This window comes from Carassius auratus, unplaced genomic scaffold (assembly GCF_003368295.1).
Source record: "Carassius auratus strain Wakin unplaced genomic scaffold, ASM336829v1 scaf_tig00007751, whole genome shotgun sequence".
Taxonomy (NCBI): domain Eukaryota; kingdom Metazoa; phylum Chordata; class Actinopteri; order Cypriniformes; family Cyprinidae; genus Carassius; species Carassius auratus.
In genome coordinates, this window is record NW_020523875.1 from 1 (window position 1) to 12,801 (window position 12,801).

Sequence of the window (12,801 nt, forward strand, 5' to 3'; positions counted from 1 at the left end):
GGAGGTTCAGCACAAGCAGCCCTTTGCATAGGTGTCAGAGATTTTGACATAAAGGACTTACCTGACTCTGGAGAAAAAGAAGCCAAATCTCAGAGGAAATTTAGAGCTGAACTTGTTTCTCGACAGGCGTCTGAGTGAGAGTTCGCATCTGATTTATTTCCCAAAGTGTGGGCAGGAATACAATGCCTGCTCAAAGCAGCAGAGCTCTCTGCCGATTAAGGCCTTCATAAATCCCACCAGCTTTTTTAGTTCACTCTTGCATCTGAGCAATGAGACTTTGTATATAGAAATCACTTTACATACACACAACTTCAACCCAACACATCTCAACTGGGACCAAGATCAAGTGGCTTTGATTTCTGCATGTTTAGAAGTTTCTGCATGAACTGCCCACTTTCAATCATTTCAAAAGTCCAGTGACAACGACAAAGACTCATAACACACCATGCAATATGAGAGCTGAATGGATCTCGGTAGGCGGATATGTAGTAGACAGGCTGAGCCAATGACACTGTCCTTACTTGTCCCAGAGGTTTTACTTTGAAGATGAAAGACAACACTTGTCTCATGTATCTGGTTCCCTACAACTTGTATGTTGCTGCTGGTAGGGCATTCAATTCTCTGTGGAAAATCCATGCTCATTTGAGATTCTGGCACAAGCATGCACCACTTGCTTACTTTAAACAGGGGCCTGATTAACAGACTCAGCCTAATTAGCTGACATGTGAATGGAGGACCACAGTTACATCCTACTGCCTGTTGTAGTTCTAATCAATAGTCATTAGTTGTAATTAATAGTGACGCTGGCACAACACAAGAAGTCGTAACTAATCAACTAAGCATTTTTTTCTTCTTCAATATTCCAAATATCAGATCTCACAGCAAATGCCAGATCTCACAGATTTGGAAAAATTACAGACTGTGAAAAACACTGTTTCAAACCTCACAGAGGTCAAGTCCTACCTTTCTAGGTCAGTGGTCTTTTCCAGTGGCTGCAATTTCACAGGCAATTGTAGACTCAGAGCACAAATTCATTGCCAAGAGAAATAACATCACTGTGACCTTAAACCATTCAGTCAGCACACTGCAGTAAAATGTTAGGGCATAAATTCACAACCATTTTCACAGGTTTTGGTTTTATTGTGGAGCATCTACAAAGAATAGCACAACCAAAATGCACAAAAGAATCAAACTGTAGATACCTGTTTCTTCATCAATTGAGAACCTTCCAAGACCACTTCTAGCATTGATAGAGTATCTGATCACTCCATCTCTGCCTTGTCATCATCTTGAGCAGTCACCTGCAGGACACTTGTTCCATGCCGAGAGTTTTCCTTCACAGTGCCCCCCACTGCGAGTTCTGAGAAATACGGCTCATTGAGGTTCTCATTGACATCAATGACTTCCACTTCAAGATAAGACTCAGTTCGAAGCTTCACTGGAAAACCCAAGTCCTCTGCAACCACAGATAGATTGTAAAATTGTTGCTTCTCATAGTCCAGGTCTTGGCCACCTTAATGGTACCACTTTCAGCATGGATCTTAAATGTTCCATTAAAATCATTGGGCAGGGAGTATCTCACCCGTCCCCAGATCCAAGGTCAGGGTCTTGCGTTTGCAGCCAAGCTATAACCGCACCTATAGGAAGGTCCAACACACGGCAACTGTAACTCCTGGGAATAAACATAGGGGCACAGTCATTTACATCCTCAAGGTAGACTCTCAGTGTTGTCTCTGAGAACATCTGATTCCCTCTTTCTGCCTTATCTCTGGCTTGAATTGTGATTGTGAATTCCGAGATGGACTCCCTGTCCAACTGACTAGACACATAAACTGAGCCAGTCTCACTGTTAATAGTAAACAAATGGGTGCTTGTTAACAAGGTGTATGAGACTTCACCGTTCTGACCGAGATCTTCATCTGAGGCTGTGACCTGGATCACTTCTGTGCCGATAGCTGCGTTCTCTGGTATAATGGCAGTATAGCTCTCGAGGGAAAATTTTGGGTTTTTATCATTCACATCATCAATGTAAACTGTCAGCAATCTCCAGCTAGATCTCTGTGGAAGGCCAAGTCATATATAGTTATGTTAAGGAGGTACCGATCTGACCGTTCACGGTCCAGTGGCTGATAGATATATATTAGGCCACTTTCCATGTCAATATTGAAGCAGCTGTCAACGTTCCCATCTGATATGGCATGCAGAATGCGACCATTAAAGCCTGTGTCACCATCGTTTGTGTTCACTTGAAGGACACTTGTTCCAATGGGCATGTCCTCACGAACTATGATGTCTGAAGGAAAGGATTCAAACTGAGGTGTCTGTCTGTTGACAGAAAATAGATCTATGTAGCCTTCATCCACTTTGGATTTGCTAATGGCAGTGGCTCTTTTCAGAAGTTTCTCAGCTAACTTCTGTGCAACCTTTGTGTCTCGACAACTGAAACTTCTTGCTGGCATTCTCCCTTTAACCAATGATATATTTACAAAGGTAGGTTCTGAGAGCAGCTCACCATCTGATGCAGCTATTTTCAAGTTGAATTGTTCATTCTTCACGCTCGTTGCCGATAGTGGTCTTCTCAATGACAACATCCCAGAGTCCGGGTTAAGAGTGAAGATATCTTGCTCGTTTCCAGACAGAATCTTATATTTAACCAACCCAAGCTCATCAATATCAATGGCAGACATTATGATGATCGTTTGGCCCACAGGAAAATCACGTCCTATTGTACCTTTACATGACACACGCTCAAAAAGGGGTTGGTTGTCATTAATGTTTAACACTTGTACCGTGACATTGACTTCACCTTCTCGTCTGTAAGGCAATCCCCAAGTCTGAGGCTCGACGGCAAACACATACGTCTCCAAAGATGATTCAAATCTAGTTCTTTGGATGTCATCAGTTCTCCTGTATTTTGGTTGATAATGAACGGAAGGACTGAAGGCTGGCTATGCTGTATGTTATACACCCATTATCACTTTATCATCATCCACCCGCTGTTACAGTAAGAATGATAGTGCCAATGGGAATACTCTCATTGATAGAGACTTTGTAAGATGTGCTGGTAAACACTGGTAGTTGTCATTAGCATCCTCAACTGTGATTTGCACTTTTGCTGTCATGCCACTTACGGTCTCCATCACCTCTAAATCAAAGAGCTCCTGGTTTAATGTGGTAAACTGCTGTGCTGATGAGATGGCACCAGTGAATGGATTAATGATAAAATAAATTGAATCTGAGGTCAGGCTTAGAGCATAGCTGACGATGGGTGGCTCTGGAGATATCCTCACAGTCTCTATTATGGTACCTTGTGGTGCAATCTCAATAACTGAGGTTTTGTAAATCTTCTTCTCGAAACTCACCTGCACAGACTGTGGTTTTTTCACCATGAGCTGAACAGACTGAGTGTTGGAGAGTCTTGGTGGTGTTCCTCGGTCTTTGGCTTGAAAAGTGAGATTGCAACCGTAAGGAAATTTGTCCCAATTGACTGGTTCAGACATTTACAGCTTGTACCTCATTTCCAAGTGGAGCTCGGATCAAAGACAGAACTGCTCCCTGTGGGTCACCTGAGATGATGGCAACCCATTCATTTCCATTGGGTCCCTCGTCCCAAAATCTTCCACAGTACACAAGGCAATAAATCTGGCTCTTTGTCTGGATATCTAAAGGGTACCGTTGGCCTGCAGTAAGCCTTGGCAGCGAACTCCCTCATTCTGATAACGTACAAACATTTGATCACTAGTTTGGCTGGTGACTGCTAATACCACTGTTCCATAACCTTCATTCCACGATCCACTGCCTAAAATCTCAAGGTCAAATCTGCTGTTCTTATTGCCATTTAGTTGGCTGTGAGCCGATAACCGACCCCCGCTGGTTGGGTGGACTGCAAACTCCTCCACTGTCTTCCTAAAGAAATAGTAAAACTCGCCATTGGAGGCCAAATGTCTGCATCAGTGGCGGTCAACCTGAGCCACACTTGCTCCCAGTGGAGCACTTTCTGAAATATCATGCATAGGAAGTGGGAGAGAACAAAGGTCGGAGGTCATGTCATGTCCATAATTTGCACATTGACTGTCACGTAAGCCTCCAGCCCTCCTTTACTGGTAGCCTTCACAATTAATGTAGTAATTATTCTGTACTTCACGGTTCAGAATGGCTGGCACTCCCACCATTAGTCCATATGCGGAAAAGCAAAAGTCCCCAACACAAATTCTCAGCCTGAAAAAGCCCCTCATCCGTTTCCAGATTCAATGGAATATTTGATGTCCAAAGGACCCAACTTAGAGAGAGGAATCCCCATTTAACCTCAGCCCTAATGAATGTCCGAGCTGCAGAGTTCTCATAAATGGTGGCATTGTAAGATGGAGGCAGTAAACTGAAAAGGAGGAGGACCCTGGCTCAGCAGTTGCCCCAAGCAAGGAAGCAGGTGGAGGAGTAATACAGGAGACACTGGTGAGATGGATCCTCATACTCCTCCCAGGGCAGCTGTTTATGGCCATGCCATCATCCAGTTATCCTGCAAAAAAGAGATATGCAGTAAATGATTTCAACATTCTCTCACAAAGGCATGTCCTATTGCTCATGTCAGGCAGTTATTTAAGAAGCCCTTGGTTCGGATTAAATTGTCAAAAAAAATAATAATATAAGTACTGACCCTGTTCTCATGGACTCAGCAATTCCCTTTCATAAAACACTGACAAGCGAGTTAGAAGTGAGTTAATCTCACAGCAACATTGATAACAGCAACGAAGAGCAAAGACCAATATATAAGTAAAGTGCAACAAAAAAAATGTTTAAATGACACAACCTACAGTTTGGCATTACAACCGATTCTCTCCAATGAACGCAGTATCCATTAAAATGCAATTATAATGAAAGGAAACTTTCAAACGCTGTGGAGTCTATTAAAATATATTTGTTACTGTTACCGAGCAGTCATTTGTTCTCCGATAATTAGTGCATCAAAATATATAAATGTGCTCTTACCTCTGGCTTAGGGAGAAATAAATCCTGCGCTGCAGACTCCAAGTGTCCCGCTCTGAAACTACATCCTTCACTTCTTTGCCAAACAGGACTTGCTGCCACTCAGAGTTGACTGTAATCAGCGGAGCGCGCGCCTCCTAATGCACGCTCACGAGTGAACGTTATCCCATAAATGCGCAACGAAACCGGGTGTTGTTGCTGTCCGATATAACAAAAAGATCTAAACCTTATCTCACACAACCATTTGACAATTAGAGTAATGTGTTTACGCTTAACAGAGCGAGGAAAACAATACTGGTGTCATTTAAAATATCTTTCAAAACGCAATTAAGATTGTTTCAACATAAAAAATAACATATTCGTGATAATTCGAATTTGTATTTTATCTTTATTTTTTGTGGGGAGGGGGGTAAATTTATCTGACGGCGTGAAATAGTATTGAACATGGCTCTGTGTTTTTTTAATTCACAACTCCATTGGGTGGTTCATCCCTCCCATCTCTCATTTTTGGATTCCCATCATCTCGACTAATTCCGAATTCCGGGAATACACGATTGGAGCCGAGGAGCTGCACGACAAGTCACGGAAATTGACGAAAGGTCCCGGAAGCTACCTCACCACGGGAACCAGCAGGCAGCAGCAAGCTAGTCAAGTCTTCGGACCCTTTCCCTCTGCCCACGTTGTACAATATTCATTTATTTCTGTCGTACATTATGTCCTGTACTGTGTTATAATAAGGGATGTGGACAACGTTTTGATCCCGACAAGAATCAGAAGGTAAGACTTAACAATCAAAACGATAGCCGGAATGCTATGGTAGGTAGCAGGATACATGCAGAAACAAAACCTCTCGTCTTTAAAAGCATTTATTGATATATAACGTTATGTGTTAATTAACAAGCATGACCGCCTCTCAAGAGCCATATTTTTATTTGATGTAAATATATTTTAGCAAATTAATTTAGTGAGGCATCTACAGTGGTGGTCCTTAACGTTTAAATGATGCTTAATCAGCAACGTTAGATTGGATTTCGAAAAGTATTTTGTAGTTTACAGATGGCAGTTGTTGCAAACTTGATCTACACTAACATGTCACTATATATTTTTGACGTCACATTTCACGCTATCAATCTCTTCTCATCCATAGATGCATGCCACATACCACCCTGGAGTGCCAGTGTTTCATGATGCATTGAAGGTGAGGACATACAGGAAGATCAGTTTACTTATTAATGTGAAATTCAACCGTTCCATTGTTATGTTGCTCAGAGTTAAACCCATTAAATCATGTCTTCCATTGCTTCCCAGGGTTGGTCTTGCTGCAAGAGACGAACAACCGACTTTTCGGATTTCCTCAGTATTGCTGTGAGTGGTCATCTGTGATGAGACTGAATGAGCGTTTTCGTGGACAGATTTGTGGCTGGAGTCTTAAAACAGTTTATGAATCTCTTAGGGTTGCACTAAAGGCCCTCATAATCAGGAGAAGCCATCTGAGCCTGTTAAACCAGAAGTGAAGACCTCTGTGGACAAGAGCGTGAATGATGTGAAGCCAAAGTTTAATGAATTCATCGCCCAAGCACCAAAACCTCTGGAGTCTATTCAACGACCAAGGTAAAAGCACACTTGAAGAGGACAGGGTCTTCCCATTTGTATTTTCTGGCTCATTAGTTCAGATGTTCAGGAGATGAAAGTAATGCAAAATTAAATCTATTATAGAAAACAAGTTCTTAACAGTTCATCCAGCCAAAACCCACCTTGATGTTACAACCTCTTAAGGAATAAATGACTGAAAACAGCCATTTTTAATTGTCTTTGTAGTCCAGATGAGCCTTTCTCCATTCTTCAACAGAAGATCTCTCCTTCGCTCAAACAGGCTTTAGAAAAGCTTAAATTGACTGAGGAAAATGAGCAGGAGATAAAGGGTAAGCCGTCCCAACCGTCCTTTTCCCCCACCTTTCTTTGTTTGTCTGTTAGTCTGATGCATTTTATTCTCTTTCTTGTATTATAGAGGAGGAAAGTGATGAAATTAAGATAGGGACGTCCTGTAAGAATGGAGGCTGCAGTAAGGTACTGTTCTCTCTGCCTGCTTTCCCTATTAGAAACCATGGCACGTTGAATCTCTTTAGTCATTTATAAACACTGGATTCTCATTATTCTGTTTTTCAGACATTTAGCGGACCTGCCAGTGATGAAGAGATATGTTTGTATCATGCTGGTGTACCTATCTTCCACGAAGGGTAAATTAGTGCCTGGTCAAAACCGAAAGTCTAAATGGAGAAATATCTGATAAATCTGTGTGGACTCTGCAATTAAGTCCTCTTTTTATCCTTCCTCATTAAAGGATGAAATATTGGAGCTGCTGTAAGAGGAAAACCTCAGACTTTAACACGTTTCTGTCTCAGGAGGGCTGTACCCAAGGAAAGCATCAGTGGAAGAAAAAAGATACAGTAAGTGTCTACCATCAGATTTAAAAGTCAAAGCAATATATTACTTTAATTAGAGTTTTTTTTTTTTTTCACATCCTGTCCAATAATTATTTTTAGAGCATCTGGCCTTTTGCAGGCCCTGTTCTAAATGAACAAATAATTTGTTGAAAGCCATAATGTTGAATACATTTACAGGTGAATCCCGTTTTAAGTGGAGGATGACTTTTTTTTCTATGTTTGCACAGGGAAAGAAGGTTGTGCCATGCAGGTTTGATTGGCATCAAACAGGAAGTCAAGTCATCATTTCAATTTATTCCAAAAATTCAGTACCAGAGCTGAGCTCAGTGGAGGGGAACAGCACTGTGGTAAGACACCAAGGTCACTTCTGTTGGAGTTCATGCTGACATTACATAGTCTCATAGGTGTGATTTTAATTTTATTTTTTACCACTAATTCTGGTGCTCAATATTTTACTCTATACTTTTCCATTTATTTGAAAGATTCTGTATAGCGGTAATTTAAAATGTATTTTATTCTTGCAGCTCAAAATCCGTATTATATTTGAAGGAGAGAAAGAATTTGAACAGCAGATCAGTTTGTGGGGGGTAAGTATAGACTTGTAAAGTACTTAAAACTCTTTCATTAAAGCTGAAGTGTATACAATATGTGGCATATAAGTTAAAATAATAATATGGAAAAAAAAATCAGATAGGTCTCCCAAAGTTATGTCTGCTTATTTAATTGGGTAGGAGAATGTATTTTAATATTACAGTGTTATTTTGAAATGGATAGTTCCAGATCTTGGGGGTGGGGGTTCCACTGTTCGTCATGCCTAACACCACCTAAAACACTACAGTTTTAAAATCAGTGTAAACCACAGCTTTTTGAAGCTTATTGTTTTAACACAAACTTCACCACCACAATACTAAACAAAAAAAAAAACATCAAATTATATAATAAGATTTTTTTCCATTTTGGTTTTCATTTTAGGTAATTGATGCAAGTAAAAGTTTGGTGAACATGATGGCTACCAAAATTGAGATTGTGTTGAAGAAGGCAGAACCAATGTCATGGGCCCGACTAGATCTTCCTCCTGTAGCTCCTCCAAAGAAAAATGAAGAGGAAAAGGATGTTGACAGTGAGGATGATTGTGATGATTAAATTAAGAGACTGTAAGAGAACTATCATTCTCTGAATAGAAGTGGGAATCATTTTCTCTGGTTCTAAGATTTGATACATAATGAAGCATGAATGTGTTATGTAAATTCTGATAGCTATTCATGTTTTTCCAGGATAATAGATTTATTGTACAGGGCACGTTTAGAGGGCTATTCTAAACTTTAACTTTCACTCAAGGAACCAAGTTACTCTAATATAATATTTTGATTCAAACCAGAATGAGTGCAGTCCTAGTAAATGGATGATTTTACATTTCACTTTTTGTTTTTGTGTCATTGCAAATAGCTGTTGAAGCTGCGTTCATTAATAATTGTTTATCCAGAGTAAGACTTCATACTTGCTGTGATATCAAGGTGAAAAGTGCACATTTTCTAACTTAATATGGAGGTTCATTCTCTTTGGTTCACTACATTCTTTAAAATATCTTATGTTCAGCAGAATGAAACTCATAGGGTAACAACTTGAGTAATGGAAAATTTAAAGGCAGTTAATGTATAGCACTCTATTCCACCTTCAATACCAAGGTGAGACACTTAAGCAAGGCAATGCACCCCTAACTGTTCCTCAGGTGCAGCAACAAAAATGGCTATTGTTACACTACTCACTGCTGTGCATGTGCACTTGGATGGGCTAAACGCAGAGCACAGATTCCCAAAAAGTATGGCACATCATATTTGGTCGCACGTTATATAACTTAACATCAGTGTTGAATTTCACTATCCTGAAATGATTTTAAAGTCTATTTTCAGGAATTTAGACTGGTAATGTACACCAAAAGCCATCTTTACACTAACGATGGCACAAAACCAGTTTAAAAATACAAATCAACAAACAGGCCATTTGTGATGTGTCTCATCACTTTGAGGTTACTCTGGTGTATTCAAGTCTTAGACTGCACAAGCATTGCCATGTTAAATTATTTTGTACATATTTTAACATCCACCCTGCTCTGAAATCTGAACACAAGAAACAGGCCAAAATATACTGGGAAAAAAAATACTTTTTCAGTTGAAGCTTTTTATACTTGTATCATTTATATATATATATATATATATATATATATATATATATATAAAATAAAAATAAATCAATATTTTAAGTTTGGCAAGTTCAAAGTGCATTTGCATACAAAAGTATTACAATAAGTTTTGACAAGAAACCTCTGCCTCCTAACAATCACTTGACACACCAACCTCACTGAAATACTTCTCAGTAAGAGTTTGATCCAGCCCTCCCACTTCCTCCCCACATCAACCTCCCCAAGTTTCTCAGCAGCCTGCAGTATGCACACAGTTAATATTTTAACACATCTCTCGTAACACAAAGCACAAGGAGTTGCAGTGGGGTTTTTACATGCATGTATTCTCTTTGAAACCACATAGTGGACTCACCAAGAACATGTTATTTATGGCATCAAGGATGACCAGGACAGGCTTAGTGTCTTTAACTTAAAGCAAGTTAAAGATTACCTCTAAAGCACTGCACTTGACCAGATGAACAACTTGGTCCACAGTCCCACCACTTGAGTAGTTGGTCACTGCCCATACTGGCTGTGTTTTGAAGTCACCCTGCAAAACAGTTTGAAGAGATGGAAAATGAGTGTCCCAAAGTGACATATTTCCTTGGCAAACAAACACAACAAAGTGGGTAGACTTTGAGGATGCACTGGCCCATTTTGTCTTCAAAGTAGACAAGTTATGAACTTAAATTAGCTGCATTTACAAATTAGTAAAAAGGTGCAAAATCAAAGACTGCTAGCAGTTATCGGAGTCAAATTATGATGAAACTGCAAACATTATAAACAGTCAGAAATTCTTGCACAAGACCAAATTCAGTATAGCCATTTGCTTAAACACTTTTCCATATAATTACCTCAAAAGATTTAACAGAGCATGTTACGGTATACTTCTGCCAACTGGAAATGCAACTACATTTCAAGAAGCCCCAGGAGGGTCTGCTTGCATAATTGGCCTCATTTTATGCCCAGCTTTAGGAGAAGCAAGCAATCAAGCAGAAGCCAGGACATTTTATAGGCAACTGTGTGGGCAGATGATACTCAACATGCACACAAAGCATCAGTTATGACATACATTACTTAGATCCACTAGAGGAGCCAATAATCCACACAAGCTGTTGGATCTGATGACAGGGTCAAGCTGCAATGTTGGACACAGCCCAAGCTGCCTCCTTCTGAACACTGGACTTAAGGTGTAACAGATGAGGTAAGGCCGTCTACACACCTGCATCAATGGCCGCTTGTGTCTGCAGGTCTGAGCCATTCACAATATTCCCAATCGAATGTAAGGCTGGTGTCTAGAGCATATAGGAGAAACTCCCCTTAAGCTGTTCAGCTTCAACAGCAAAATAGATCAAAACACTAGAGTACGTACCACCACAAAGGGAAACCAGGGAAGGGATTTGTTCCTACAAAGGTTTGACTGGGTCCATGCAAGATTGCAAAAGGTATCTCTCCTGCAAAAACATTTTGTGGATTACATTATGCATTTACACTTGCAACTCCATGGGTGTAGGGTGTCTAGAAGAAACTCACTGGAGCATCTGGCATGAGTCGTGCCAACAGAGCAGGGATGACACCTCAGTCATTCAGGACATCTTGATATGAGGGACTATCACCTAAAAAGCGAGAAAGAACATCTTGGCAAATGGTTTTTGAATCTTCAGAAAGATCCAACCTGAACCTTCATCCTTTGTTCCTCTCAGAACATTCAAGAATCCTAGTTTCACCAAACATTAGAGTACAAGTGCTATATTCTTTTAGAATTCAGAAAATACCATGAAGTTCAAAGTATCCTCACCTGCAATGTTGCCTGAAGCCCAGACAGCCTGTCCAATGATGTTAAGCATTGGTGCAGCCAGCAGGGTAATGAAGGCTGGCACCACACTGTGCTCTACTACCTGCTGTGTGCCAGGACAGGAGGTGCCAGATGCAACATAGGTGAGAGACCAGGCAGCCTCAAACTGCAGCGTGGGGTCATCATGCCTTCCTAGAAATATCACAAAGCGAGTCAGAAGACCTGCTTCTACGATCTCCTTCAGGGGAGGGTTGCTCTACAGAGAAATGTTTTGTGATCACTGATGAAGTTAAGACGACCTTGTCTCTGCTTCTCTGGGCAGTCACTGTCCACATTTGCATAAATTTCTTGAATCGTTGCAGATATGACCTTATAATAAAAACTGAGTTTCAAGAGTATTGTATACATGCGAGTTCTAATTAAAGGTTTAACTAGCAAACACCTGTTAGTTTTCAGTGTTATACTCTGGTGACAGAGGCTCCTCATCTCCCACGGGAGGATACATTTCTCTTCAAAATACTTTCAACCCTTTGAGCTTTTCTAAGCTTAACACACTCAGCAATTCTACAATCATGCATTTTCTGCAAGCATAGATGGGGTACAAAGAAATCAAGAGATTTTGAAGAATGGACCGTTGGGGGGGGGGGGGGGGGGTGTATAGAATGGATGCACAGATCACTGCAGGCTCCTTGCCATTATTTTTTTAACTTGGACATGCGTTTATCAGACAGATTTTCAGTAGGCATTTTGACACTCAATGGACTAGCCAAAGACCAATAAATTCTAACAAACTTATACAAGAAGTTTTTCTTAGCTTAAACGTTACAATAGCTGATAAAAAATAACTGAAAGGTGAAGTTAGTACAAAAACAGATCTCTCAATTTTCAGACTATACTGCAGTTGCAAGCGATTAATTGCAAGGGCATTAAATAGACCAGCACAATTAGAATCCGGTGATAGTAATCCTGTAGCCTTACTGCACAACAGATCAAAGGATTTGCACTTTGTTTGGTGTAAAAAGATATATGTCATATATTTTGGATCACACATCTACAGTATAATAACGAAGATAAGTGATAACCAGCCAATGCCACTACCTGAATAAAATATGACTTAAATTTTTTTTTAATGTGCTCTATAAAATAAAAAAGTATGTTCTTGCCATCTAGAGGCCAATAGTGATAAAGTAACATGTAGAGGAGCTGCATATGCCTCTATGGCTGTCCTTTCTAATATATGTCCTACATGACCTTGCAAATTAATTGTATTGTATACACTTATATATAAACATATATATAAAAAGTATTCATAAAAGATACAAGACATTTCATAAAAAGTACATAAAATATGCAGATTATTTATATAAAATGTACACAAAAAAATCTATATTTCAAAAATA

The 12,801-nt window shown here is 40.0% G+C and overlaps 1 protein-coding gene and 2 pseudogenes across 1 annotated transcript; 1 reads left to right on the forward strand and 2 right to left on the reverse strand.

Annotated features, from left to right (window-relative positions):
- Nucleotides 1-1,262: 1,262 nt before the first annotated feature.
- LOC113071632 (protocadherin Fat 3-like) lies at nt 1,263-3,500 on the reverse strand (annotated as a pseudogene).
- A 2,630-nt stretch (nt 3,501-6,130) lies between these two features.
- Nucleotides 6,131-8,845, forward strand: LOC113071625 (cysteine and histidine-rich domain-containing protein 1-like). Its single transcript, XM_026244931.1, has 10 exons — nt 6,131-6,181; nt 6,292-6,348; nt 6,437-6,594; nt 6,802-6,905; nt 6,992-7,050; nt 7,150-7,220; nt 7,325-7,430; nt 7,655-7,774; nt 7,952-8,014; nt 8,400-8,845. Exons 1-10 carry the CDS (start codon nt 6,131-6,133, stop codon nt 8,568-8,570), a joined length of 960 nt encoding a protein of 319 aa, XP_026100716.1. The 3' UTR covers nt 8,571-8,845.
- Nucleotides 8,846-11,007: 2,162 nt separating this feature from the next.
- Nucleotides 11,008-12,147, reverse strand: LOC113071623 (importin subunit alpha-5-like; annotated as a pseudogene).
- Nucleotides 12,148-12,801: the final 654 nt, after the last annotated feature.

What these genes read in the sequence shown, in the direction of transcription:
- LOC113071625 (XM_026244931.1), top strand. Translation starts at nt 6,131, where the DNA reads ATGCATGCCACATACCACCCTGGAGTGCCAGTGTTTCATGATGCATTG. An exon ending in CGGATTTCCTCAGTATTGCT is followed by an intron (nt 6,349 to 6,436) that starts GTGAGTGGTCAT and finishes TGAATCTCTTAG; the next exon opens with GGTTGCACTAAAGGCCCTCA. An exon ending in GTACCTATCTTCCACGAAGG is followed by an intron (nt 7,221 to 7,324) that starts GTAAATTAGTGC and finishes TCCTCATTAAAG; the next exon opens with GATGAAATATTGGAGCTGCT.